At 41.6% G+C, this 22,784-nt stretch overlaps 1 protein-coding gene across 2 annotated transcripts in view; it reads left to right on the top strand.

Moving 5' to 3' along the window:
* Positions 1-481: 481 nt before the first annotated feature.
* B4GALT6 (beta-1,4-galactosyltransferase 6) overlaps positions 482-22,784 on the top strand; it is a 65,499-nt gene continuing 43,196 nt past the window's right edge. Inside the window, exons 1-2 of one of the 2 annotated variants that reach the window (XM_027127679.1) lie at positions 482-924; positions 18,782-18,898. In XM_027127679.1, the coding sequence (XP_026983480.1) occupies positions 810-924; positions 18,782-18,898 (232 nt within the window). In that variant the 5' untranslated portion in view covers positions 482-809. The remainder of the gene's footprint in view (positions 925-18,781; positions 18,899-22,784) is intronic. The other variant, XM_027127680.1, reaches the window with a different exon arrangement.

Below are 22,784 nucleotides of genomic sequence, written 5' to 3'. Positions count from 1 at the left end.
TGCTGCGGTTGCCGCCCTTGCGGCCGGGCGGACAGCTGGCGGAGGCAGGAGCCGGAACCGGAGCGCCCTCGCCGCTGGCCGGGACGCCGCCCTCGCCTGCGCTCGGCTCCCGCGGCCGCCGCGGGACGCCGGGGCCCGGCGCGGCATGAGGAGGAGGCTGCGCGCTGGCGAGCGCCCAGCTCCTCTGCCCCTAGGGCCCCCACGGGCCCCGGCGCGTTGTGCGCGCCGGCTGCGGCCCCGGCGCCCACGCTAGCCCAGCGCAGGCACGAGACGCCGCGGCCCCGAGGAGGAGGCGGCGCAGGCCTGCCAAGCGCGGGCTGCCCGGACCCTGAGCGCAGGGGCTTCGCGACCTGGACCCCGGCGGGCGCGGGCAGCCGGAGCCGCGGGGGAGCCCGGCTTGCTGCAGTCGGCCGGCCCTCTCCGCAGGGGCGCCGCGGCGCGCAGCCCGCACCTCTCCCCACTTAAAGCCCCTCCTCCCGCCGCTACCTGGCGTATCGAGCGCGGGTCCTCACCCTTTCACGGCCTCCTCGGGTTATTTGGTCCCCGGGGCTCCCTGCCCTGCGTCCCCTCCCCCCTTCCCGCGCGTCCTCCTACTCTTCCCCTCCCCCGGCTCCCCCGCCTCTCATTCATTCCGTCGGCTCCCTCCTCGCTCCTCCTTCCCGCTCTGGCCCCTCTATCCCAGATCCTCCCCGCGCGGACCCCGCTGCAGTCCTGTGGTTTTTAGCACATTCATGGAAGTTTAGGGCCTGGACAGTGCCCCCAAGTACGCCTTGAGAGCGCAGCCCGAGCTGCCGGCCGGGAAGAGGAAGATGTCTGTGCTCAGGCGGATGATGCGGGTCTCCAATCGCTCCCTCCTCGCCTTCATCTTCTTCTTCTCCCTCTCCTCGTCTTGCCTCTACTTCATCTATGTGGCTCCGGGCATCGGTAAGCACCGAGACACACCCTCACTTCCCACGGTCACAGTGAAGGAAACGCAGCATGTTACTTACGGGATTTGGAAGCTGTATAAACAGGGGCCCGGCAGAAAGCATTTTATTTGAAATGCGATTTCAGACCTGTCACATAAACTGCTTCGGGGCATGGCTTTGGCATGTGAGTTTTGTCAATGCACGTTTAAACAACTTAAAGACTGCGTTACGTGGACAGAGCAAAATAAGGTGTGATGGCCCGAGATGCCCTGGTCGCTTTCTTGAGTATTCGTGACAGCTTTATCCATTTAATATTAAGTTTTTAAGTTTAAACTTAGTAATCGTAATTTTATTCAAACACTCAGCTATATTAACTAGTTGTAAAAATACGATGGAGAAACCCACAGTAGGGAATGTGATTGAGTTCAAGAATGTACTGTTCTAGTGTTCTAGGTCGCTTTTTTAGAATGGGGTCAGTGAACATTTGTGCCACACTTCAGGAATTTTTAGGCGATGAGTTGTCTAGTAAAAACAATGCTCCAATTGTTCAGTGTGCTTGGGTCTGCTTTGCAAGGGTAGGTAGCCTCTGCTACCTGTTAGGATGAATTCTGAGATAAGATGATTAACAATTATGCAAGATAGTTTACAATTTGAACCTATTTACCATTTTTTCTTTTGGTTTCTAGTCCAAAATACACTTTTGTATAATCTGCTTGAATTAGCCTCTTTAGTAAACATCCTGGTTTCTCAGCCCCTCTGGTTGAAAAGGTGCCAGTGTGGCATTCTCATGACCGAAAAATCTGAACTTCATATGGATATTAAAACACTGTATTTCCAGAACTTTTCTGAGTTCTTCTGGGTTATTATGTATTTAATGTTAAATGAGTTAGTAACATTGTGCATCTCCTATCATTTTTTTTTAGACATTAGTAGTTTTTTGAACCAGTACCATTTCTCCCCTGAGTGAGCTAAAAATGTATGTATGGCCTCTTACAGAGTGAAAACACCTGCAGAATTTTAAGATGGAATTATTATCAGGGCATTGTCTCACATGGTAGTAGATTATTTCAGTGGATTGCAGGGGGGAGGGAAGAAACAGACCTCACCAAACCTCATCAAGACTGTTGTGTTTCCTAAAAATTATGTGACTTGATTAAATTTTCAGGTTCAAGTAAAACGTATAAGCTCAGAATGATGCTTGAGAAGGCATAAATTGTCGAAACCTTGATATCCCGAAATAGAAGTTTGGGGTTAAAGTTTGAAAAAAATATGAATATTTCAACATATTATTTTCTTTTAATGCAGTTTTTTTCTTTAGGCTAAATTGGATACATCTTGAAGCCTGTAGTAGAAATGACAGTGATAGCTCAGTGGCTATGAGAGTAGTTAGCCAAAATATTCAGCAAGCTTTTTCTTAAAATTCTCTGCCATTTTGGAAGTCTTATCAATTAACTTCTCATTCTACAGCAATTTTTACTTTCTTATGTAGCTCTTTAAAGGTTGGACATCTTTGCGGGATGTTATTTTATGAGATATTTTAACTTTGAGAGATTCTGGAGAAGTGTTTTTTTGCACTTAGATAACAATTTTCTTACTTTCTTGGTATTTTGAGTAACATATTAAAATTACTCCAAAAGCTAACCAAAGGAAATCAGAATTCCAGCTTTCACTTGATAGCCATTTTTTGTTATTGCAGTAATATATTATCTGTAGATTCTTAAAATTCAATTGATGTGAGGTAGTAATATATCTTTCTTATTTCTATACTTAATGTTTGCCATAGAACAATCACTGACATGGCACAAAAATTTTGGCAGTTGTCTTCTAGGCAATTAGGTTGACATGATTTAAACTACTCTGTTCTTTTGGGTCTTCTAATTTATAACTTAAAAAAATTGATTGAAGCCAGTAAGAAGAATGAAAACCAAAACTTGTGAAGTGTTAACAGTTTGTTAAACTGAATCTGTTTCTCAAACTAGCATTATTTAGCAGCAAAAAACCCTCCTTACTTTTAATTATTGAGAAGCAGTTTTCCAAAACTCAGATTTTTGCTTGAAAGCTTGAATTTTGTCATTGGTAACACATACTGTCAGTTTTTCTTGAGGCGTCAGGCTCATTTTGCTCTTTTTGGGGGAAATGTAGGTCAAATACAGAAGTCTAAATGAGCATAGTTTTTCAGTTGTACCTTTAAGTAAAAATGGTGTTCCGTGAAAAAAATGTGGCTAGTTCAGCTCACAATGCAATGATCTATTGCACAATTTGATTTTCAAGACAACCACAGTACTTTGGTATGCTGCAGAAATGCCTTATGCATACTTCTCGTTTCATCACAGATTTCTTTTTTCTCTTTTCTTTTTTAAATTAATTTTTATTGGAGTATAGTCGATTTACAATGTTGTTTTACTTCTCAGTTATACGTATACATTTATCCACTCTTTTTTAGATTCTTTTCCCATATAGGTCATTACAGAGTATTGAGTAGAGTTCCCTGTGCTGTACAGTAGGCTCTTGTTATTTGTTTTATATATAGTAGTGTGTATGTGTCCATCCCAGTCTCCCAGTTTATCCCTCTCCCTGCTTCCCGCTTGGTAACCATAAGTTTTATTTTCTACCTCTGCATCACAGATTTCTTATTAATGAGACATACCCCAAACTAATTAGGTTCTTATAACTAGTTTACATTAGATATACATAGAATCTTTTTGAAATAATTCATATTTTAGCCTGGATTACATCTTGGGGCAGAATTTTCTTGTGACTAAAATACGTGTTATGTAAGAGAGCATTTTTTAATTGATCTTAAATAAATGTTTCAAATCTCTTATGTTAAAAAATCCATGTTGATCCTATCCACATCAACCTGTTTAGTAGACATCAATTGTATTTTCCTACGTTTTTTGCCCAGAGACCTATTTTTGTCGTGTGTCTTCCCCCAGGCAGTCAGTCCTGTCATTTTAGTTACTCTTATTAGTCTCCTTCCTCAGTGTTCTCCTCTCCCTCTCTTCGTTCTGAGAAGAGAGTACCACACAGTTGTAGGTAGCAGAATATGTTTAGTTTCCAGTGTTTTCTCATGTGGCCCAACAACTTTTTGACTCTTTGGATTTTAATCTGCAATGAATTCCAGCAAACTCAAAGCTCATTATTTTAAGAATAATTTGAAACACTTTCCTTGAAATTTCTAATTCATGCAAGAAACACAGGAACTTTCTTTATATTAGGAACTTTAGTACTAAGGGAAATTGGTCTGCAGACCACCCTCCACCCTGGAAATCCATGGACACATGGCTCTAGCCCACCCAGTAGAGGCTGGTGCCCTGAATTTTTTCTCATTCTCTTTCTACTTTTGTGCATGATTGCAAAAAGGTGAGTGCAGTCTTCCCCTAAGGTCTTGCCTTGGCTGAATTGAAAATGGAGTTCCATTTAGTGTGAAACTGTTTTCAATATAATACAACATAGTCATTTACCTGCTATTGTATCAAAGGAGTAGGTGAACTGACTTATGGATTCATTCAGCAAACACGAATAGAGCACCTCAGATAGGCTAGACATTGTTTGAGGAAAAAAGATGACCAAGACAGAGTTCCTTCCCTCATACAGTGGGATGAGTGCCGTGAAAGGGCTGCATCAGGTCCTCAGAAAGCATGCTGTGGGGAGTGAGGTCTGGTTAAGGATTTCCAGAGGAGGTGATGGATAGGATTTATCTGGACTGAGCAAAGGGACTCTAGTCAGAGGGAACAGCATGAGCACAGGTAGTTTCCAGAAAATAGGAGTATTTCCATCTGGCTACCATCCAGGGCGTGGGTTGGTAGATGGGCCAGATTGGGAAGAGTGTCGGGTCTCCCCTGCCCAGCCTCGTGTTCTGGCACTTGGGGTCCCTGAACTTCCTGGCCGAGAGAAACTGGCCTTGGTTCACACAGCTTTATTAAAGCTGTCTGTGGTTAAGAAAGAAGTTGATGAGCCTTTAATCAGCGGGGCAGTATTGTGGGGGAGATTGCACAGCTCCCCTGGGGGTGTCAGACTTGTTTTCAGGCTGTCTTATTCTTTGCGTAGAGGTGGAGTCCGGTTGGGCCACTTTGGTGTGAATTCCTGTGGGCCCGTTGAGGAATCACCTGGCCATGTGCTTTGCTTTTTTGGGTCTCAAGGAGGTTGGTGCCCTGCTGGGTCAGGTGGAGCTGGGGATGGGTGGGCAGGGCGTGGGGGTATGTTGTGGGAGTGGGTGGCTTAGTAGGTCCTTGCTCAGAGTCCCCCCGACGTTCTGGCTGGGTTTCTCTCAGTTTGCTCAGAGAGTAGCTTGTTAGTTGCCTGTAGCTTTCTTATGGCAGCCCTTTAGCCTCCTGGCGGGGTGAGTCTGGTTGTGCACTTCTGAGCTGTTACAGTTTGCTTTGTGTTTCAGAGGTCCTTCTGGTTTCTTTCCTCACCAAGTTCTCTGGTCACCATGGTTCTTTTGGGGGGTTCTTTTGGTTTGGGCCACCGTGTTGGGTATTTCTTTTTTCTGGGCCTCTCTTACTGGTCAGGCTTCCCATGCTAATATTTTTGTCTTGTGAGTAGCAGGAAACATCAGAAGTTCTGAAAAGGGGGATGCTGGAATCCTTTGTTGTAGAGCAGTTCTTCTGCATGGAGTGTGGGTTACAGAGGGCAGAGCCAGTGGCTGGGAGACCAGGTGGGAAGTTTTTTCAGTAGCTCAGGTGATAGAAGATTCGAACCTGATCAAGGTTGTAGTTGGGTCAGGGCAGAGTGGAGAGGATGTGAATAGTGGGATTGAAGGAAAGGGAGAAGCTTGAAGACAATGCTTGTATTCTGGCTTAGACAACCAGGCTGTGGGTCGTAGGGACTATAGAAAGGCAAGTGCCTTGAGGGGGCGATTTTGGTTTTAGAGATATAGAGTTGGGACGCTTATAGGATAGCCAGGAAGAACTTGTCAGTAGGTAGGCAGATGGACATAAGGGCTTAGAGCCCAGGAGAAATGTCTAACTGGAGAGAGATTTGGGTGTCTTCGGCATATAGGTGAATGATACATATCTATTTTTCCCCTGACACACCTGAGTTAATAAAACTAACTTGTGCAAGCAGAAGTGACTCACTAAGTTAGTTACTCTTAAATGTGGAATGATAGGGGTTAAATTGGAATATGAAGGAAGCCCAAGTGCAGTTTGAAGGGTTTCCCATGAGGCTCTTTTACCTTTTTCACTCCCCAGCCCTAAGTGGGAAGCAGTGTGATTGACACTGTGGAAAGTTTAGATGGCTACCCAAGGACAGCTGGTGGAGGCTGAAGGCAAGGTGACGACAGATGAAATCCATCAGCCTAGGGCACGTGGAGAAATAGGAATAGGAAAATGAAGGAAGAGAGAGAGATCATGAAAGTGAAGAGAGACCTTCGCAAAAATAAGTAAATAAATAAAAATGATGATCAGCAAAACAAGCATTGCAGTGGGATATATAGTTTAGTGGGGTAAAGTCTGGAAGGAGAATCATGGATTTGGTAAGTAGGAGCTCTGTGACAGCCACTACAAGAGCTGTTTTTGTGGTGTCATAGGGCACCAGCCAGATTGCCTAGCCTTGGATTGGACTGCCTTGGGTTGGATTGTAAATCAGAGGTCAGATGAAAGGGGATCAAAGGAGCCTTATAAGATGGGAAGACCTGAGCTTATGTGGATGCTTGGGGAGTGAGGGCACGGTTTGAAGATTTGAGGAAGGGAACAAATTACAACGTATGATCTAGGAAGACTTAATTCATTTACTTATTCATACATGTTTGTCTGTGGTTCTGCACTGGGCAGAATCCACACGGTCGCTGCCTTCATAGAGCTCGTAGCCAGTGGGAAATTCGCATAGTTGCAGAGCAACTATTCTGGAAGAGAGTGTGGAGTGCAGTTTGCTATGGGACACTGGATGGGTGGATGGGGGCACTAGACTAGGCGTCAGGGAGAAGGGGGGGTTAAGCTGAGGCCAGAAGCTTAAGTTAGGTGATTAAAGGGTGGGCCTGGGGAGAAGTGCTTCAGGTAGGAATGGGATATTTGAAGGCTAAGAGATGAGAGAGAAATGGAAAGTTTTTTTAAAAAAGAAAAAGGGTAGGGGGCTAAAGAATAGAAATCAGAGAGGAGTGTGGGCCGAAGCCAGAGAGAGAAATACGGGTCCAGCCATAGAGGACCTTGTAAGCTGGGTTTGAGAACTTGGACTTCAGCCTGAGGACAATGTCAGACCACTGAGCTTAAATTTTATGTAGGAGAGTGACATGATCAGGTTTGCATTTTAGAAGTACTTAGGCTGTACTGGTGTGGATGGATTAAAGTCAGCAATTCTGGAATCAGGGAGACCAGGTAGGGGGAGTGGGATCAAGTATATGGGTAGATTCATTTTGGAGATGGGAGAGGAGATAAAGGCGTTCATGATAGCAAAAATTAGATGCATATGGAGAGGGAGGTTGAGGACATGCATACCTAATAAGGTGGGTGACTGAGCTCTTAGAGTGAGCGGCTCTGTTTACGTGAACAAATGTTAGTATAAACTGTTTCCTAGACTAGGTTAAGAGATTTGGTTTCTACCTTGGCACATACTAGAGGCTTAGTGAAGGGTTGTTGAGTGACTGTTTCCGATTAAATCACTGCTTTTGGTGTGGCAGCTCCAGTTCGTTCTCTTCCCTGCCCACTCATCAATACCATTCTAGTGTTGGATGTTAGACGCCTTGGAAGAATATGGAGGGGCTGTCAGGGGATGAGGAACAGTGGAGAAAATGCCAGGATTGGTCAGTGTGTTAGTTATCTATTACTTTCTAACAAATTACCTCCAAATTGAGGGTCTTAAACCAGCAAACATGTTTTATCTCATCGTTTCAGTGGCCAGGAATCTGGACACGGTTTGGCTGGATGCCTCTGGTTCAAGGTATCTTACTCGGCTACAGAGTGTAGCTCAGGGCTGTGGTTGGAGGCTCCACTGGGGGAGGATCCGCTTCCAAGTTCACCCATATTCATCTGGGCAGGATTCTGTTCCCTGAGGGTTGTTGGACTGAGGACTTTGCTTCTTCGCAGGTTATCGGCTGGAGGCCTCACTCAGTTCCTTGCCCTGGCACCTCTCCATTGGGCACCTCCCAGCCCCATTGCTTTCGCCATATTTTCTTTGTCAGAAAAGAGTCTCTAGGTCCAGTGCACACTCAAGGGGCAGGGGAGCCTTCTCAGAGGCTGCTTACCGCCGTCAGGTTGCCATTCTTTTATTTTTATTATTTTATTCTCTGGTTGCCATTCTTGAGCGTATCTGTTAACTCAGCTATATTGTTTCAGCATGAGTGAATCTAAATCCTATGACCTTGTGGGAAATTAGGTATTTTTGAAGGGGATATTGATTGATTGAAATCTGACAATGCTAAATACCATTCTCCTTGTTACCATTTTATAAGGTAATTTGACGTCTATTAAATTTGACGTCTATTAAACAACGTGGCAGAATGAGGTAGTGACGCATTTATTCTGCGGCAGTGTTTATCATTACTACTTTTTAATGTTTATTAAAGGTAAAAATAGCCGTGTCTGTGGATACCTTAAAAAGAGAAACGCCTAATCTAGGTTTGTCGTCTCTGTATTGGTAGGTATTCCAAATACTATTTGGAATTTTGTTGGGAACAGAATGCATTTTCCTCTCGGGGCAGTGTTACATGTATAGAGGGTGAGTAATTTCCTTACCCATCTTGTGACCAGCCTGTTTATCACAGGATGTACTGCGAAGCTTCTCAGGACACATACGCTTGTGCGCATGGCGTTAGGCTCTGGTGGTTGCAGCTGTGGCTAAGCCTCTCCCCACCGGAGCCCCTCTGTCTGAGGGCCCCGGGCCATGGGAACTTTGGACACAGAGGCCTTGGCTCTGGAGCCAGAGCTGTGTGCAGAGAAGCCCCAGGAGCAAGATTCCAGAGGTATGGCCTTGTTGTAAAGGAAGAGAAGGAAAGGCCCCTAAAGATCACCACTTGCCCAGAGTCTCACGCATTGTTGTTGGAAGAACTGAAGTGGATGATTTTTGGAAAAGCTGAACTGTGCCCCTTGGGATTTCTGTGCCTGAGTTGCTCTGGAACATTGAAGATTTGGGGGACATATGACCTGTGTCTTCTTCAGCTTTAAGGAATACCCCACGGAGAAGAGAGGAGACTCTTCTGGATAGAGTGAGAGCAGTGAGCGTAATTACGGGGCAGGTTTTCCGCTCTTTGTAAAGTAGCCAAACCAGACCATTCTAACTGAGCTGTAAACAACAGAATAAGCGGCCTGCTAAGCGTTCCTTTCGTAACCTGTTCTCCAGCCGAGAGTAGATGACCACAGGTTAAGGCTGGAGAAGGTGCTTTGCTTGGGGGACCGGACAGGCTTCTCAGCCCCTTGCCCTCGTTTCCTCGGCACTGTGTTCATCTCTGCAGCCCTCTCCCTCTTCCACCTGTGCCCACTTCTACCCACCTGCCTTTGTGACTCCTTTTCCCTTTCCAGCCTGCCCCTCATGTTTGTCTTAACCTGAGTGAAAATGTGGAGGTGGTGAGAAGGAGGTACGTTGTGGAGAGATTTTTCTAGAACTTGGATTTCCTAGGTCCTATTTGGGAGTTCTGGAGAATAGAGAGCCCCTCCGGCTTTGTGTGTTTACAGTTTTCTCCTTCCGGTCCATTTTCCTGGCCGCCTTAGACCATGCTAGCTCTTGTCACCACTGCTTGGACTGCACTTTTTTTTTTACCAGTTTAATCAGAGCAGCCTGCCCCCAGCTCTTTCTCCCTTGTCTTCTCTTTTTTCTCCTATTCCATCTGAATCTCTTTTTCTTTTTTTGATTCCCAGAGGCTCTGGTGATTGAATATTTATAAAGTCTTTTCTTTCCACTTCTGCCTGTTGTCAGGATGATAACAAAGAGAATAATATACGAGTAATATTGTGATTCGAGTTGAAGATTGGGTCCATTGAAGGTTAAAAGGTTTTCTGAGGATACCTACAATGCCATGGAAAATGGTTTACTCTAGTTATTACTAGGTATTTTTACTCATGTCTTGGGCCCACTGGAGAGTTTCAGGTAGCACCCCAATTTTATTTCTCTCTAGCACTTATATCCTATACTGGGCCGACTTAATTTGTTCTGTTTCATGGGCATACTTGTTTTCCGTCATGGCAGAACTTGACAGAGTTCAGTTTAAACCTCAGCAAAAACCCTCCTCAGTTAAAATAGGAAAGATAGCTTAAAGGATGTTTGTCAGTTTTATTTTTGGCTATGTGGCACGGCAAAATGTTTAGGAAAACATAAATCTCAAATTTGTAATTAACTTTTTTTCTCCAGAGGCGTAGTAAGTATGACTTCCTGTTCGTATCTTTGTTTTCATGATTAATTTTCTCGAGTTAGTAAAAGTCTTTGGCTCTACGAGGTCTTTGTGTTGTATGTTCGTTAGGGATGAAACATAGATTCTTCGTTGTCTGAATGAATCGTTCGTAAATTAGAAAGCTGTATAAAAGAGGATGTATTTGGTATAAGTTAAACTAATTATGAAAGCTTCTACTTTTTTGCTTGTTAACAAATGTTAATGATGTTTAGAGAATGGTTTTTCAATTTTCAAACATGAAGGTGCTTAAGCCTTAACCTAAGGCAACCCAGGTCTTATCACCAGATATTCTGATTGTGATCCTGGTTGATTTTTAATTAATACTTCAGGTAATTCTGGACCCTGGGAACTTATTTCTTTTCTTTTTAAATTTATCTTATTTATTTTATTTTTGGCTGCATTGGGTCTTCGTTGCTGCACGCGGGCTTTCTCTAGTTGCAGTGAGCAGGGGCTACTCTCCCTTGCGGTGCTCAGGCTTCTCGTTGCAGTGGCTTCTCTTGTTGTGGAGCACGGGCTCTAGGCACGTGGGCTTCAGTAGTTGTGGCACGTGGGCTCAGTAGTTGTGGCTCGCAGGCTCTAGAGCACAGGCTCAGTAGTTGTGGTGCACGGGCTTAGTTGCTCCACAGCATGTGGGATCTTCCTGGACCAGGGCTCGAAGCCGTGTCCCCTGCATTGGCAGGCGAATTCTCAACCACTGCACCACCAGGGAAGCCCCTGGGAACTTATTTCTGACAAATACCCCAAATGGTTGGGAAATAATTTAGTGCTAAATAGTTTTACTTTTTAGACTGGTTATCTCATATCATTTGATCTTTCATAGAACTGATCTTACCTGTTAAAAAACGGATTAATTTGTTTATAGCATCATGTTTTACTGGAGACAGAAATGACTATCACGGTGAAGAATTTTTTTCCTCCAGAATGGAAATGGGCAGAATGGACAGACAGGTTGTTTAAGACAACCAGGATCATGTGTTTCTTTATGAGTCTGCACTGACTATGTGATTGAGTTATAGGTTGATCCTAAATTTGTTATTTAATATTTTTAATTATTAGAAAGATATACTGTAATTCACTTAACAAGGTCAGTAAAAGTTAGTAAAGCATGTGGCATTACATGTTAGCCAATGGAAGTAATTTCAAAACAAAAGACTTATAAAAGTCTTTATAATATTTTCATAGCTAAGCAGCTCTATGAGGTTTGTTACTATACCATGATATCTTAATTGAAATATTATCTCTTTCTTTATTTTTAAATATTTGGAGCTTGCTAGTGTTAATAATTCTTTACTGAAATCATTTATATATATTGCCTTGCTGGTAATTAAGTTAATCGCTCAGATATTGTGACTTCTAATTATAGTGCAATTTCCAGTTTGACTTGGAGGAAGAGAACTTGGACTTTATTTTCATTTGAATCAAGAGACCAGTGGTAGGGACTTCCCTGGCAGTCCAGTGGGTAAGACTCTGCACTCCCCACGCAGGGGGCCTGTGTTCGATCCCCGGTCGGGGAGCTAGATCCTGAATGCCACAACTAAGAAGTCTGCATGCAGTGACTAAAAGATCCCGCGTGCTGCAGCTAAGACCCGGCGCAGCCAAAAAATAAAATAAAATAAATAAATAAAAATAAATCTTTGAAAAGAGACCAGTGGTAGAGAATGAGAAGATGCCTTGTTTTTAGATTTGAAAATATGCTCTAGCTTTGGAAATCTTTGAAATTCATTTCCCATGCTGTGTCCCCTTTCTCCTGCCTGTTATACTTACTTTCATGATTAAGTAAGTTGAAATTATGAAAGATATTTTAATTGTGAAAACACAGGGAAATTGGGGATGGTTGTAAAACATAGTTCAAATAGGTCTCCCTTTTATTTTTTCTCAAGATAGCATTCTTAAGCGGGTAGAGGTTCATTTCGCATTCACTTTAAATGTCTTCTGAAATCATTCATTTTCAGCATTTCCTGTATGTGTTTATTTATGGTTTCATCTTTTAGTCGGTAATTTCATTAGGTAAGTTTCCTTACTGATTAGATTAAAAATGTAATTGTCTGCATTTTTCCTTCCCAGATGCCCTCATTTCCTCCTGATTCTACTTTTCTCTAATGTGGTTTATAGCTCAACTCTTCAGGCTTCTGTCATGCTTTAAAGAGGCTATGTGTTTAAGTGAATAACAGTGAATTAACAAATGACAGTGCTGAGAGCTATCGTGTGTTAGATCATGTGTTCAGAGTCTAGTTTTTGAATTTTCAGCTGAGTTTAAACTAGGCTGAACTGATGGTTTGGTTGTTGTAGAAGTAATTCCGATGTTTTAGGCAGTTTATTCTTTTTCAGGATTTTGGTTTTTACAGAGGAACCCCCATGGCTTCTTAGTTTCTGGTACTGCTTGGCAGTTGGTAGTTATTCAACAAATATTTATTGAATAAACACGTCTCTACCCTGAACGTCTTTAATAAGACTGTTGGAAAAGTCAAATTTTATTCAAAAACATTTAACTTTAATCAGTATTCAAACACAAGTAATACCCTCAAATAACTTAAAACTGTTGAAATGCAGAGTGGAAGTGGTAAAAGTACCTGTTGGAAAGAATTTTTTGTTAATTTTTGGTGTCTACATCAGCAAAACTTGAGCTGTTGGCTGAGATCTGAAATAGATCTGTACTGTATGTGATCACTGTATTCATTATTGCTTGATAAAATGAGATTCTGACCACAGAATTATTTCATTCTGTTTATTAGTCAGCCTGTGACTTACTGGAAAGATAGGGAGGAGGATATTATAGGCTAGTAATTATTTGCTCTGCAGATTTTCTTGAGCCCATACCTGACTTTGAATTATTATCACCATGGTAAGATAGTGTTTAAATAGTGAGATCTGTTTAAATAGTGCTTTGACATAAAGGGAATCATTTGTTTTACAGCCTGGCACAGCCTAGAAGTCTGTTACTTTTTGTTTTTAACTCAAGCAATACTTTGGTCCTAGGCAAAGTATGAACTATATTTCACATGTCATGTGGCCTCATCCTGGGGTTTACAGTATTATTATTAGAGATAATATATTTAGCTTTTACAAACTTGCATGAGTAATGTCTGGAAACTTGTTGCACAAGGGGCTAGATGTGGAAAGAAGAAAACTTACAAGCATGTGAAATAGATTATTGTGAGTTCTTAGAAATTCAGAGAATACCTGATTCAGATATCTGTGGTTACTGTCAAGGGATGTCTACATGCAGTGTTTTGCCTTTATCCATATTGTTTATTTCCTTATGTGTTCTGTGGATTATATGGGAAACCGTTTTCTCTCCTGTGACTTTGAAGTGCCCCTTCTGACTTCCTCCTCGCATTAGTTGAAATCTGTTTATCCCTCCTGTTGTCACTTCCCTCATAACTTTTTACGTTGAAGGTTTTTCTTTTTCTTAGCCCCTCTCTCTCCTCTAGAAGAAGCCATTGCTTCTTCCAAATAGCTGCCCCTCAGGGTCATTCAGACCAGTGCTTGAATCTTGATTTTTAAAAATTCCAGCTGTGTAACTTCTGAGTTTGTTTTCTGATCTCATAATGGGGAAAGCTGTACCTGTATCCTGGGGTGGTGTATTCGTTTCCTAGGGCTGCCGTACACGTTACCACACTCTATTCCAGTTGGCCAGAAATTTGAAATCAAGGAGTTGGCAGGGCTGTGCACCCTCTGGAGGCTCTAGGGGAGAATCCTTCCTTGTCTCCAGCTTTGGGTGCCTGTTGGCATTCCTTGGCTTCCTAGGCTGGTGGCCAGGTCACTCCAATCTCTGCCTCCATCCTCACATTGCTTTCTCGTGTGTGTGTGTGTGTGTGTGTATGTGTGTGTGTGTAAAAACCTCCCTCTGCCTTTCTCTTGTATGTGCACTTGCCGTTGGATTTAGGGCTAACCCAGATAATCCAGGGTGATCTCCTCATCTCGAGATCCTTAACTTAATTACCTCTGCAAAGACTCCCTTTCCAAATAAGATAACGTTGACAGGTTCTGGGAATTAGGATGTGCACACATCTTTGGGGGCCTCCATTCAACCTGTTACATAAGAATTAAGTGAAATGTAATTATATGTGTGTTTAAGTATATTTATATATGGCATTTAGCTCAGTGCCTGATGAATGTAGTTACTCAATGTTAATTCCTTTCCCTTCCCTTCAGAAATCTGTGCTCTCCAACATTCTGCCCCCCTGGGATGCTTTCCGCGGTTATGCTCAATTCAGAGCGTTTCTGCTCCGCTTTGCCCCTGCTGGCGTCCTGTGGTGACCATCAGGTAGTCTGCTTCTCGTCTTCCATCTTTGCTTGACCATGCCTGGGTGTCCCCATTGTCTGTGGTGTGCTCTCTCTCCCGACCCCAGTCTTTCTAACCTTCCACGTCTGGCACTTTCTCACCTTCATTAATGTTACTTCTCATCTTCACAATGAGCTCTAGTCCCCTCTTCTTTGTTTTTTCACCCCATTCGTCCATTTGGACCTCTACAACTTATTTTCCATTGCTGCCAACACTATTCAAGTTGGATCGCTTATCCCTGTATATCCTTTGCAGCTGTGCACCTCACAGCCTCTGCTTATACTGTCCTATCGACGGAAATGTGCTTCTCCCTCCTTCCTCTTACTTCTCTTAGTGCCTTCGCTTTAAAATTCATCTTTCCTCCTTCCACTCAGGCCACAGTCATGCTCAGGTCCCTCCTGTTACAAGAAAACTTCCCTTGACCTTGCTCTCACTTACCTGTTCTAAAACTGGACTGCTTCCACTTTATCCACTCAACTCCTTACTAGTTTCCTTTTGTTTCCATTATTTGGGTGAAACTGCTCTCTTGAAGGTTGACCGTGATCTAATAGCTTTTTTCAAGGCTAACTGGGATGGTGGTGAAGAGCTGGGTTGCTGGAGCTGACTGCAGGGGGTGAATTCTAGCTCCACTACTTGCCAATAACTGTGTGACCTTGAGCAAGTCCCTTAACTCCATGCTTCAATTTCCTTATCTGTAAAATGGGAATATTAGTACCTAGCTTATAGGATTGCTTGTAAGGGTTACATAGATTAGTTTATTGTAAGGAACTTCTAAGGATGCCCAGTAGAGTATGCACTAGGTATTAGTTTTTTTTATTTTCTAAGCTATTGTGTTTTAGTCTTTCTTGTTAGCCTGTGTGGTGACATTTGACATGGTTGACCATTCCCTTTTCTTTTGTCCAGTGACTTCTTCACCATGTTCAAGCTCAGATTAATTCATCTCGGGGTCTTTTATCTTTGTGTCTCCTATTTGTGGTCTGAACTTCACCTTCTTATCTCCTTTCTAGATAATTTTTCCTGTGGTAATTCACCACCATGGTTCCTACTTTTACTTTTGTGTGAGTGTCTCCGCAAATTGTATTTGTACCTTGTCTTTCTTAGCTCCAGCACTGCGTTTATAGCTGCGTGTGAGAATGCCTAACCAACACAGTCTCCCTCACAGTCAGCTCTGTAGTTGACTTCTGGTTTTGTTAAAGGACCTGGAGATTGTGACGATTAGAAACATGGATGTCGGGATCAGAGGGATGTTGTATTTGAGTCCTTCAGTGCTTAGGAAGCCTTTCCAGATCACTGCAGACGGCACAGTCTCCTTGGCTTGAATACACAGCGTGCTTTCAGTGAACAAAGCTGCGTGTGGAAAGAGGTAGAGAGACACAGCTTTATGGCAAATGTACTCCTTAGTTTTATTAAGTTGAGAATGAGGCATGTTCATAAATCTTTCCACACAAACCCAGGGTAGGATGCCTAGAAGCTGTTGTAAACTGTTGATTTTTGAAAGTTTTTTTCCTTTAAGTTGTAGTTGTCCCCCCCTGGAAAACAGACTAGGTAAAGAAGTTAAATTTATGTCTCACAATGCAGAGGCAAATAGCAAATGAACTAAATTAGAGAACATGGCATCATTTTAATTAACCAGTGGTAGTTTTTAGTGTGTTTCTGAGTTGTCTTGAGACCAAAGGGCAAGGATGGGAAAGATTTCCCTCTTTGTTTTCTGAAATGTAGTCTCTTGTAAGTTGGAATAGAAATTTTAGACCAGGATTTCCAGGCTTGCCAATAAAATATTATATTTTATAGTAATGATAATTAGCAGGCAAGTATAGTTACTTGAGTGTGGATTACTGGACTTTCATGATGTTTGGTAATCAGACAGTCTGGACCATTCAGTGCTGGTTTCTTGGGCCTTGAAACTCTGACACATGGCCTTGCTCCTGTTAACAATGCCTCTGTTTAAACACAGCTTCATTCCTTAATGGGTTTTGATCTTTAGGGATTAAACCCGTGAGGACTATTAACCTAAGGAATGTAACTCAGTTAGCTGTGAATGATTTAAAATAAACTAATAGATTTCCATTTGGAGAACTTGGTGTCTCACTTTATTTCTTCTCCATCCATCTAATGAATGGTAAATGCAGTCTTTTGGTAAATGATTCACCTTTGTCACAGGTGCCATCAGTGATACATTTTCTTAACGGTTTTGTTACCTGATATTTTGAAAGTTTTTAGGAAAATTTGACTTTGATTATCCTTTTCTGTACTGGATGTTTTCCTTGTTTCTTAGATTTGACTTGGTTTCAAGATTCAAACCATTTTCTTTGTAAGAGTAGGTGTGTTAATTAAAAGTAAAAGCTACATAGTTTTTAAAAGTTCTGTTTCCAGGACAGACAGTGAGGTACATGTGTTCTCACCTAGCATATCCTTGCTTAGGCCAGTACTGTTTCTTCCAAGGCTGGGAATCAGTACTGGTCTTCGCTTAATAACCCTTGGCTCAGTCCTGCTTCTCCATGACAGATCTTTTTTTTTTTTTTTTTTTTTTTCCAGTTTGGTGCATAACAAATATTTAGGATATTTACACCACTGATAACAGATTTCGTGTATAACTTTAGGATTAAATGATCCGAGAGATTGTAAATCAGTTGGCATTCATTTTTTTTTCCTGCATCATTTCAGTTGAACTTGAGATCTTGGTTTAGGTAGAGCTGCTAATGTTACTTTGGCTTTTCTTGAACATTTTCCCACATTTTTGGTTGGCTGTTCTCTTTGTTTTCATTCTTCACTTTGTCTCGTTTGTCTTTTAAAGTCCATTAGAAAGCAAAACTGTAATAAAAACTTGTGGGGCTTGTAACCCTGGTATAATAAATTCAAGTCTAAACAAGTTAAATCTAATTATAGGACTGCTTTCTAGAGAGGATGTGGACAGTCTACTAAAAATGATTGAGGTAAAGCTTATGTGGAACCTGGATTTCTGTTTCTCTCTCTTTTATGGCTTGAAGGTGAGAGAAAGAGTGTTAATACACTCTGCTTCTCTACTCTCGTTATCTATTTTCTGTTCATTTGTACTTTGAGCAAGTTCAAATTTCAAAAAAATGGGAAAGGAGGTAGCAAACGTTTTGCTCATTTCTCTGTATCATGTCGAAGAAGCAGAACTGGGCCCAGAAAATGAGTCGGCATTTTTGATTTTTTCATTCAGCATTCATTTTTCGAGAGTGTCATTACTGTGTTGGGAGACAGCTTACCTTAAAATTGAAAGAGCCATTAACCGAGCCTTGCAGTTTCTTGGTTTTGCCATGAAAGTGAGCTTCCTCCTCTTGTCTGAATGGAGTTTATGATTTTTAGCTTCATGCTTGGAGAAGTTAGAGTAGAAGGGGCTTTAGAGAAACCTAGTGTAGTACGGCCAGTTTTAGTTGAGGAAACTGAGATCCAGTGAGCTGCCCATGGTAGCAGAATCAGGACCAAAAAAGAAAAGGTCTTTTGACTTGACTTCTGTGCCTGTCTGAGGAGGCTTGCCATCTCAAAAGTCAGGGATTTTTGTAATCTTTGTCAAATTACCAGTTTCTCCCAAAGGAGGAGATTAGAAATTATTTTTGAAGCACTTACTCTGGAGAATTAGATTAACAGCTTGAAAATGCCACATTGATTTTGATTTTGTCTGCTTTTACAGTCCTGGTAGGTAGATTTATGATTTAAAGGGGGTGTAAAAGTTCAAGTATTTAAGAAAAATTACAAAAAGTGATACTGATTCTAGATCATTCTACACTCTGCCCCTCCAACGGCTTGAGAATTTGCAAGATCCATACCCATATTAGAGAGATTGATTTATGATCTATTTATGATTCAAGATGGAATCCTCACCTTTGTGGAGTCTTTGGTTTGAGGGAATTAATATAGAATTAGAGAAAGTGAATTTTAGGAGTATATGGTTGAATACTTATAAAAAAATGCCTCTTCGAAATTTCTGAGTATATTTTATAGTAGAAAATCATCTATGGATAAAGGAATTACGATATTTCAGTTTGTTCATTTAGTCTCATTCTGTTTGATGGATGGATGTTACTACTTTAATTTTTTCATTTTGTTGTTTTTTTAAAAGAGTTTGTTTTTGTAAGTTTTTGATAATGGGAAATAGTCATTTTATATTTCTCTTTTCCCTTTGGATGTACTAATTGAGTCAGTTTGGGTCTATTGGGCAGTTCCTCAATTCTGAATATTATTTTTAAAAATTTTTAAAAAGCTTATTGAGTCATGACATTCTCTTTTTTTTTCCCTTTATAGCCAACACATATCTCTTTATGGTGCAAGCTCGAGGAATAATGTTGAGAGAGAATGTAAAAACAATAGGACATATGATCAGGCTGTACACAAATAAAAACACTACACTCAATGGTACAGGTAAGACTGCTTCCTGTTTAATTTTGCTTTGCTTCCACTTCTTCCCCTAGAGTCATAAATCAGTAAACCAAATCTCTTCAGCTCTGGTTCTGCCTCCAAGTACCTTCCTGTTAAAGATGAAGGTCTCCTACTAAGTGCACTGGGAGGGTCTTTCACTGCTTGAGTCGGGACTGTCATGTATTCTAGGATATATATAAGGGTATGATCACCAAGGTGATGAGGGCTTTGCATAAAGATACTTAAGTTAATTCTTGCAAACATAAAATATGAAAAACAGCTTGTACTTTTTCAGTTTGCCTACTGTGTTGAAAAGAAATTACCCACAAAGAGAGTAATTTATTCATCTTAGCCATACTGCCATCTTCTTTATGCCCATTCTAATTCCTAAGATGGTTTCCCAGCTATGTCTAGAAAGTACTTGTTTTTAGTTATAGAAGAGTCTTAATAATTGTATGGCCTTTTTAGGGGCTAATGGGAGAAATCATATAAAATTGGAAATCAGTAGCTGCTCTTGTCTTTTTAAAATATAATCTGGAAGAAGAATCTCCATCAGAATCACATGAGGTTAAAACCTGTGTAATAGGCCAAACTAGTGATTTAATGATGTAAATAGGTTCAACTGCTGTGGGAGGATGCTTGTGCTCTTCTCTGGCAGTGTTTCCACATTGTCTTCCTGAAGTAGAATTGGCTGTTATTTTAAAGGGTTCAGTGGCTGATTATCAGTTGTTGCATCCACTGTATTCTCATTTTAAACAGTTAAAGTGAAAGACTTATGTCAACAGTTCTTCATTCATTGTGCCACTGTAAATCACACACACATATCCCCACACCCTAATAGGAAGTCCCTATCTCCCAACCATAGGTATATTTTCTTAAAATGGGCGTTAAGATGGGTAATACTTTTAGACCCTTCTAAAAATTCAAGACTGTGACATTGATTCTTAATTTAATGTCACACATGCTTCTGCAAAACCTGTCCTAGTCATTTGCCTGATTTGTATTATGATGCCGCCAATCAAACATTCTTAATTTTCTTCTTCCTTTTAACTTTAAAGAAATTTCCTTTAGAAAGACTGTCTCATCTGAGCTGATATTTTAATAGTACGGTAAAAGTCTCATGAACTGGTCTTCTGCATTAATTGGTCTTCTGAACAGTAGGTCAATTTTAGGAGAAGTTTAAACATTTTAAAAGCTTCGCTAAGACTTGTCCTGGTTGAATAAGTTGATGTGAAGGTATTCGCTAAAAGTTCATTCACCTGAAGTATTAAGCATCTTTAAGTTACTGTATTTGTATAAGTGAGTGCTAATAGAATCTGTGCCCAATCAGGTTATTTTCCTGGAGTATGAATAAGTTATATGCGTGAATGTTACATTTTTGATTAGGAGAACTGGTTACTTGGGCAAGACAACCCTGCCCTCAACCCCACTGCAGCATCCCACAGCTGAAAAAAAGGAAATCCTCTCTTCCCCTCACCAAGTCGTAGTTGCAGTGAAGACCGAACAACCAGTGCATCCTTTGATGAAAGTGTGCTTTTTATGAACCTTTGGAAAATTTTCACATGGTTCCTTTACTGATGGTGCAACTCTTCTCAGGAGACTGTCAGTTATTGTATCAGTTAGGAATTAGGTTTGGTTGTAAGAGAAACCTGCCTGCAGTGGTTTAAACCTATGAGGCTTGTACAAAAGAAGTCTGGATGGAGGACTGTTTCTGTTGTGGAGAAAGTCTTCACACACTTTCCCACTTCTGCTCTGTCATGTAGCTTCACAGGCTAAGATGGCTGTGGGTCTCCAGTCTCTATGTTTGCCCTTGGGTCATTAGAAGGAGAGATGGAAGGGAGGGAAGAAGAAGAAATAGAGTGCCCCCTTTGTAAGGACCCTTCCCGGAAGTCCCATGTAGTAGTTCCGCTTACGTCTCACTAGCCAGAACTTAGTTGTAAGGACGCCTGGGAATGATAGTCTTTGAACTGGGCTCCCTGCTGCCCTGAATGAAATTGGGGTTCTGTTACCAAGGAAGAAAGGGAAAATGGAGTTTGAATAGGCAACTGTGAGGTTCTGCCGTGTTCATTTATCTTGAGTAGTTAGTGTAGGTATCCTTAGCTAGATATTAGAGATACAAGATGAAGAAAAACATCCTCCTGAAACTGTGCCTTTAAACAGCATAGTCTTTCTTCCACGTTGTCACATTACCTTTTTTAGGGAAAATAATCTTGGAGCTTTCGAGCTAGAAGGACCATTAGAGATCACCTACTTCAACCCCATTATTATACAGCTGGGAAAACTGAGGCCCCAGACGAAGTGATTGACCCACGGCTGCACAGCTAGTAACTAGTCAACCAGGACTAGAGCTTGTCTTTCAGACTTCTGATGTTCTCTGGTTTAGGGATCAGAAGACTCTGGATCTAGCACTTGTTCTTATACCAACTAGCTATCGTATATTTAAAAGATTCAGCAAGCTCTTTATGCCCAACTTTTTCATCTACGCTGTTTCATAGAACTATTAGAATAAAATGAAGATCTGGCATTTAGCATTCATTGTAAAAGGCAAATAATACTATTCAAAAATAAAGGATTCCTACCAAAAGAAAAAAAAAATCCTCCCTCTACATGAAGGTCTCTAGGTTTCTGAGAGAGATGGAAATGTAAATAGCTACTTATAATGCAGTGATTTATTTCTGCACAGACTTGTACAGATGAAATCTGCCAAAAAGGAGATAATGGACACGAAGGTTTACAAAGAGCTAATTGAGCTCCAGGGGAGAGTTGATGAACATGTATTGACTCATTTAAAATTTATCACTTAGACTTCCCTGGCGGTCCAGTGGTTGAGACTCTGTACTTCCAGTGCAGATGGGTTCGATCCCTTGTCGGGGAACTAGGATCCCAGATGCCCCTCGGCATGGCCAATAAAAAAGAAAATTATCACTTAGATTAGATCTTAAAAATTCTCATCACAAGAAAAAAAACTGTAACCGTGTGAAGTGATGGATGTTAATTAGCCTTGTGGTAATCATTTCACAATATATACATGTATCAAATCATTATGTTGTACACCTTAAACTAACACAGTGTTATATGCCAATGAAAATAGTTTGCAAAAAACATAATATTTAACACTTAGTGGCAAATTGTGATATTTCTAAGTACATTTGATTCCAAAAAGGAGTTTTTAACCCTGTGCCTGAACGTTCTGAAGCACCAAGTGTAAAGAGATGTATGTAAAATTTTTGTAAAGAAACCATGTTCTTTTATAATCAAATGGTGCCTTGCCTTGTAGCCCACGGAGTCAGTCAAATTAAGAAAACAAAATGTATTCAGTGAGCAGTTATCAAAACAGATGACAAGGGTCACGCAGTGTTAGAGCTGGTAGGTTTGTTAGAAGTAACCCAGCACACTTCCTCATTTGGTGGATGCATGGTCAGAGGCCCACAGACATCACCAGACTGACATGACAGGCTAGCAGTAAATAGACTGGAATGCTCATTGAGTTTCTGTTACCTGCTTTAAGCTGCCTTTTGCAGGGAAACCAAAGCCCTGGAGAGGTCTTCTTTGGTCCTGTTCTCCTAAGGTCCAGTGAGAGCTGAAGAGGGGACTTGTCCAGCAGTTTTCATTCTGTGTTTCCTTTTCGTTTGGTGTGGCTCTGGAAGGAAGAAGGCAGGGGCCAGGTCTCACTGTGGTTTCATCCATTCATTAGATGAAATAATGTCTACATTTTACAGCAGTTGTGGTGGATCAGCCTTCAGTGCATTGTCATGCATCACCTTTTAAAACTCCTGATTTGGGGGCTTCCCTGGTGGTGCAGTGGTTGAGAGTCCTCCTGCTGATGCAGGGGACACGGGTTCGTGCCCCGGTCCGGGAAGATCCCACATGCCACGGAACGGCTGGGCCC

The sequence above is a fragment of the Aethalodelphis obliquidens genome, unplaced genomic scaffold (genome assembly GCF_003676395.1).
Source record: "Aethalodelphis obliquidens isolate GAN/ISIS:26980383/991018 unplaced genomic scaffold, ASM367639v1 scaffold32, whole genome shotgun sequence".
NCBI classification, from domain to species: Eukaryota; Metazoa; Chordata; class Mammalia; order Artiodactyla; family Delphinidae; genus Aethalodelphis; species Aethalodelphis obliquidens.
The sequence above is the reverse complement of the archived record's forward strand: the minus strand, read 5'-3'. Positions and strand labels throughout refer to the sequence as shown.